General features: G+C 41.1%; 1 protein-coding gene across 1 annotated transcript; it reads right to left on the bottom strand.

Moving 5' to 3' along the window:
* Positions 1-277: 277 nt before the first annotated feature.
* Positions 278-3675, bottom strand: LOC102207759 (uncharacterized). The gene is made up of 4 exons (XM_005751804.1): positions 3002-3675; positions 2665-2856; positions 2297-2569; positions 278-1660 (listed from the first exon to the last, which is right to left on the bottom strand). The coding sequence occupies exons 1-4, from the start codon at positions 3240-3242 to the stop codon at positions 618-620; spliced, it is 1749 nt and encodes a 582-aa protein (XP_005751861.1). The 5' UTR covers positions 3243-3675; the 3' UTR covers positions 278-617.
* Positions 3676-6683: the final 3008 nt, after the last annotated feature.

The raw sequence follows: 6683 nt of genomic DNA, 5'->3' as shown, positions 1-6683 counted from the left end.
CATCTGGGAAGGGATCTCAAAACTGGATTCTAGATGGCAGACAACCGTTGTCGTAAACCTCCGCCTCTGTTCCACTGGTCACTCACTGTCCCGTCAGTTTTAACTGCTCTTAAATTAACATAAACATTTTTCACCACCAAATTCAGTTCAGTGATTGGGTCAATGGGTCGTTCATTAGGTTGTAAAACTCTCATTTTGTCATTCAGTGGCAACAACAACTACATTTTAACACATGGTGGAATATAAATACCAAACTGACAACATTTACTGTTGAAAATAGTTCTGTAATTTTCCAAGACAATAACAAAATGTCAAGTATGCACAACTAATTATTGTAGCTTTGAGAAAAACATTTGTTTCCACTTGAAGAGCACATTGTGGTTGAATAAAAAAAAAAAACCACTAATTGTTCAGTTGATTGCACTATATGTGCACTTTTTAAACACGTAACCTTTCTTCTACAAAAATATTTACATCGTGTAGAACAGAAGATAAAAACAGACCTGGAATCATTTCCTCTCTCCAAATATGTACATCAAATTTGTACCTTAAAATAAAATTACATTGGGTAACGATCTTGATATCCCTGAGTTTACGCTGGTTTACAACATGCACAGTTATTCTGTATCACGGATGATATCCTCTCGTAAGTTGACTAGAGCAGCACATATCCTCAGAATCTTTCCTATTTTAGGAGCCATGCTTATGGGAACGATTTGTGAGAGTATTTTGTAGACTTTCAAACGTCTGATTGCTCGTTCAACGTGGATTCTTACATTTGCAATCCGACGTGTGTCTGTTACCTGTTCCTTAGTTAGTTGTCCACGTTTTTTTGTGAAAGAGGGTATTACTAATCCAACTTCTCTCTCAAAGAGCAAGTCTTTTAATGTTAAATCTCCACCTGTCATGACTTCATCACCAGGTTTAAGGTATGTTAACATTCCAGAGTCCATTGTGATAAATTTCTCACTACATTGACTGCCATATGCTGCAGACACAAACATGATTAGACCAGATGGTGCAACAGCAACCAAATATTTGACCGTGTTGCTTGAGTAGTAATGGCTGTACGATCGCCTTCTTGAGTCCAGATTTCTGGGTTTCTGCAAAAAGGTCTCACTGCAGTCTACAATGCACGTAGTATTTGGAAAGGTCTTCTTGAAGGCTGCAGGCATAGTTGCTTTAATAGTTTCTTTTGGCAGCCATGGAATTAATGGCCGGAAAACCTCCTCCAGTTTGTCCAACCAGTGTGAGATGATCTTGCTGGCCATGCTCTGTGATATACGAAACTGGCGGCTTAGGTCACCTATTACACGGTTACTCTTTAATTTCATCAGAGTCATGAGGACTTGATCTCGCACAGGCATTGTAAATTCATTGTCGTCACATCCTTCCAGTGTCGACACAAGAATGTTAAATGTTTCCAAGGCTATCCCAGTGTACAGCAAAGCGTCTGCATCATTTTGAAGAATGAAATATGCAACTTCATCACACTGAGTCATCTTATCCTGCACTTCTTTTCTGGGAGACCTGTTGCAGTATTGGTGATCTTGTTGTGAAGGATCCTCCCACTGTGTGTGGACTGAGTGCACATGTGGCTCAGGGGGTTGTTTGGAGATGCTGGCCTGGTCTAAGATGACTGAAGGTGCCACTGCGCAGTCTGAATAACACAAAAATACAATCAGATGTGCACTCAAAAAAAAACCCTGTAAGCAATAAGAGAAACTGTCGAGTCGCACGTATTCTATTTTTGAGGGGAATTTCTCATTCTACAATCTCACACACACGGAAAATCAGAAACATTTTATGTTTACATTTATAAATCCCCTGAAAATGTGTCAGAATTTTAGTTTTAGTTTTTAAATGAAAATAAAAAATAAAAAAAATCACAAACTTTGGTTTGCAAAGGTTGCATTTAAATAATTTTACTTGGGTTTTCATACAGTTGCAGTTGCTTTAAATACATGATAAAATAACTGCCTCTAATAACTCATTAGCATGTTCTTTATAAACCCAAACCTGAGACTTTCACAGCCATTGGGGCTAATGTCTATGGGACAAATAAATGAAGACATAGTTTTGTCAGCATGTGGCTGGTCTTAATTACTAACCATGGGCCTAAACTTTCTTTAAAATTAAGAATTAGCTGCTAATAACCTGCTAACATCCAGCCTAACACACTTGTTACTATAACCAGCTAGTGCCGACTAACGCCATTCACCATAGCCTATTATTTAGGAGAATTAGAATTGCATGATTAAAATGTGAAACGTGGACACACCACATTTACACTCACCAGGTAAAGATTCTGTGTCTTTGTTTGCGTTGCTGGAAGCTGTCTGACTCACAGTGGTCTGAGTGAGCTTTCTTCTTTTCTTAGGTGGGGGCCGATCATAGCCCAGACAATGCTGAGTTGCTGCTACTACCTCTGCCTCCACTTGTCCAACACAACTCTTGCCCACAGCCTCCATCACGTGGTGATTATGGTGTTGGTCTTCTGTCGTGTCCATCTCTGGCAGCTCTTGTGCGCAGGCCTTACCCTCAGACTCTGCTGCTTCATTACCAAAGCCTGTGAGACACAATGAGTGCAAACATATGAGGTAAATGTTCACCAGAAGTCCAATGAAAAGTGCATGAATCGTCAAAAAGCTATATGCTGATTACCGGACAGTGAGAGAATTTTCTCTATCTTTGAAGTGGGGGGTTTGTATTTTCCTCCGACTGCTGCTCTTTGTTGTTTTCGTTGCATTCGCCGACGGTGCCGGTCCAAGCTTGAAGCAGGGATTTCAGAGTGCCCCATGCGTAGCGTTGGAACCCAGTCAGGATTAGTTTCATCCATTTCATAGGCTGGTTTGCCTGCAATAACGCCAAATAATTAGCAACTCTATAAATAGAACGTCGTTCTGCGAAAATAGTCATTCGTTGTTCTAATTTGCTATGACCTCGGAGCGCATCGAAAATAAAACCATTAGGCTATAAAGAGTACTTATTTAGAACTTACCCGAATGAAAATGTCTGGAACACACCAGCAGATATCTGGGGATGGCAGAGAATTGGATATCCGCTCGTCCCACAGCTGCTATCCATGCTAGACGCCTTCTTTTGGTAACATCCGATACATGAGCTCCCTCATTTTGTTTCCAGGCGGGGAAAGAATGAAAAGAAAGCCCATTTTCAAGCTTATTTCCTTGTCGGTCATGCGATCGAACATTACAGAAGACCACACAGCAAGTACGAACCATGGCTGATGTTATTCGTGTGCTTTAGCTTCTCTCAATTGTTAGCACTTTGTTTGGCCTACACAAATGGCGCCTCAACCAAAACTCCTATCCACGCCCCCTCCCGCGACGTCACGCTCAAAGCCCTATAAAATGAAGGGAGCAAACATAGGGGCTGTCTCGTACGTACTTGGCGTACTTGCGTTCACGTGTACTCGTGATACGTCATTAGTCGGAGACCAAGTACTGTTCCAAGAACGCGAAAAATTCCCGGATGTGTTCTCGATTCTCTTCGGAGGGTGTTTGAGTCTAAAGCTTCCAGCCACGCTAGTTTCCGACCCTCCTTCCGAGGCATAGCGTGCAGTGGGTATGGCGCTGGGCACGGACAGGCCTTTCGAAGTTGTTGATGCTCTAAGCAAAATATTTCTAACGCGTTTTTCAGTTTTCTTGAATTACTGTGGCAGCCGATAACAGCACACCTTGAACACGATATCATCCTCGAATAGGTAAAGCCGCTAATTACAGCACAAAGTAACCGAATGTGTTGTTAGCAACAAGTGAATGCTAGCTCTCGCTTTGAGTAACCGGAAGTATTAAAGTGAACGGCGGAAGTACTGAAATCTGTGGATTTAAGAAAGCCATTGCCAAAGTGAATAATGCGGAGGCCAATTAAAAATCTGACGGAGCCCACCAAAACTAAAGCTTTATTTATTCAAAACAAATGTAAATGTTCCCAAAGATACTTATTTCAAGCCACAGATTTGACTCACATGTCCTGAATGTGCAGAAAGTTTTGAACATAAGCAGAGACATATCCCAGACATAACCCCAGCTAGAAGTATCTCGCCTCCCTTACGGCTGTAAATGGACAGGATGTCATAAAAAGCTCCTGGAGGTGTAACGTGTTGGTGGTCTAATACTTCTGTTTCAAATTGTGCACGTGTACGTATAATCTAACGTCTTCAGAGTTCATCTTACGCCATAATGTACCAGAAATGGAAGTCAGGTTACTAAAAATGACTTTTCTGCTGCTTTCACAAACCTACTGTATACCCAGACCCTGCCCCTTGGGAGGCACTGCAGTTCATTACTAATTAATTAAACTTGATTTGTAATTGGTTGTTTAAATTCAAGGTACGGTCAAATAGTCAGTTTTCCAAGTGCTGCAACCAGCTGCTCTCTTACTGCATCACGTATTTGGAGTCAGTGCTTTAAATTTGCATGTAAATATGTGTCAGAAATGTGCAATTGACAAAACACCGTGTTATCACACAGAGCAAATCTGCATTGTGTTTTATTTCTTGTTAAGAAATGCTGATTGTATTTTTTAAAATAAAAGAATCTGTAAATGAAGTAATAACCGCATCGGTTCTGTTTATTCTGCTGTTTAGTTTAAGTACCCTTTTCAGTGTTCATTCATTATGGGTAAAGTGCGCCACCTTGTGTACAGTCATGTGCAGTTCTATTTGAAAATGAACATTAGAAGATTGTTTATGCTCATTGGATCGGGGTTGGGCTTTTTTAGTGATCGGTTAAACAAAACTGAAGTGTCTGTGTGGACCAAAATTTTTAGGTAGATCATTGACTGATGTGTACAGTTGCGAGGTACCAAATTATGTTTATTGGAAAGGGGAACTTTCGAACCATTTGCATTTGTGCTCAGGGGAAGGGGGAGACTGTCTTTGGTGCTGTTTGTGTGTTTACATTTTTGGCACTGTACAATAGAACCTCCAAGAAAAAGGACATTTTCACCAATCTGTAAACATTTTGATCTCATAATGCCAAATTAGGTCAGTGTTTTCCCTTTCCTGTTTCCATTTTTGCTCACTTGTCTTTGGAGTGAATTATGTTCCAATTCCTCCCTGAAGATTCGAATATTGTTATTTAGTTTATTATTAATTGATTATTCATTTTACTATATCACACAAATAAACTTAATTTTAACTCATTCAAACCGCTCATTCTTAATATACATAAACCCTGCCCTCACATACATGTACACAAGCACTCCCACTGTCACGAGAACTTATATTTCACGTTTTTCACTTTAACTTCCTTGCAAAGATGGGTTTTTTTTGTAAATTGCTATGTTAGTCAATTATATATTTTTTTGTTAAGATCAAATTCACTGGAATATAGACACAATATAGCACTTCATCACAACCTGGTAATGTGAAGCATCCATCACTCATTTGGTGTCCAGACATCAGAATGAATGAACTTAGTTCAGTCTCTCCCCATGCTCTTTATCCAGGTTGCCTGCAGTGGTTTTTGAAATCCTGCAGATGTCGCTCTTGAGCGGCACCAACACAGTGTCGACACAGCATGGGGAATGTGCCACAAACTCCACGAGGCGTCATCTACCCATCACTAACTGTTACTGTCATGTGGGGAACAACACAGAGATGAACGCAGTGCATTGACTCATTGTCACCGATACCCAATTTACATTCTGGACCAGTGTGTCCCAATCTTGTACAATAAGGCTAATTTGAGTTTTTGAACGCAAAACAGGCTCTTGACCTGCAACTCAGAGGAACACATTCAAAGCACATGAGTTCATGTATGTGCTTGATGGATTTCTATACTCTTTCCACCACTGAAAGCCAGAAATGAACAGCAGAATTATGCACATTCGGTCAGATTTTCTGTACATTTATGATTTATTTTCAGGTGGTTTTCTACATGCATGTGCCTATAGAGACACTGTGGATGTGTACGAGGATGAGTAATAAGCACTTAACTGCAGTTAATAAAAGTATAAGGAGTTTATAACAAAAACAAAATGCCTGAAAAACTAAATCAAAAACTGATTAAACAGGTTGTGTTTGATAGTAGTAAAGAAAATTGGCTCCATCTGGATGAAATGACCTGGAGGAGGGTGACGGACCTAATGGTACAGTGGGATGTTGCGGAGCACCCTGGAGTCATGCACTGACCCAGGAGGCAAAACCAGGCCAGCCCACATATGTATCCACGAAGCAGCCCTGATGGTCACAAACTGCCCGCAGGATTATGGAGGGGAACAATTTCCTGTTCCTGTAGCACTGACCATCAGGGCCACTGGGAGGCTTGATGCAGACATGGCAGCCGTCAATTGCACCAGCAGCTTTCAAAAAGACTCTGTGTCTTGCCAGCCCTGCTAACCCATGAGACACGACATCTAGTTCTTCAGGTGTCCGAGGGAGGCGGATGACCCGATGACGAACAGCATACCACCCCCGTCTATGACCCTGTGGATGATGCAGTGAACAGTGTAATGAGCTATTGCAAACACTCTGGAAACAACTCTGTAGGACGCTCCACATGTCAGTCAGAAAAGAAAAACAAGACCTCAATTGTGGCACCCCAACCATGTGTCCCATCCTGGTTAATCAGATTCAGCAACACTTTTAGAGACTCCCTGCTCAGGCGAAAATCAGGTCTAGTGTCCTCATTATTAAAAAAATCTGTCCAGGACTGGGA

Source organism: Pundamilia nyererei, unplaced genomic scaffold, assembly GCF_000239375.1.
Source record: "Pundamilia nyererei isolate P.nyererei 1_Seehausen unplaced genomic scaffold, PunNye1.0 scaffold00327, whole genome shotgun sequence".
Taxonomy (NCBI): Eukaryota; Metazoa; Chordata; class Actinopteri; order Cichliformes; family Cichlidae; genus Pundamilia; species Pundamilia nyererei.
The sequence above is the reverse complement of the archived record's forward strand: the minus strand, read 5'-3'. Positions and strand labels throughout refer to the sequence as shown.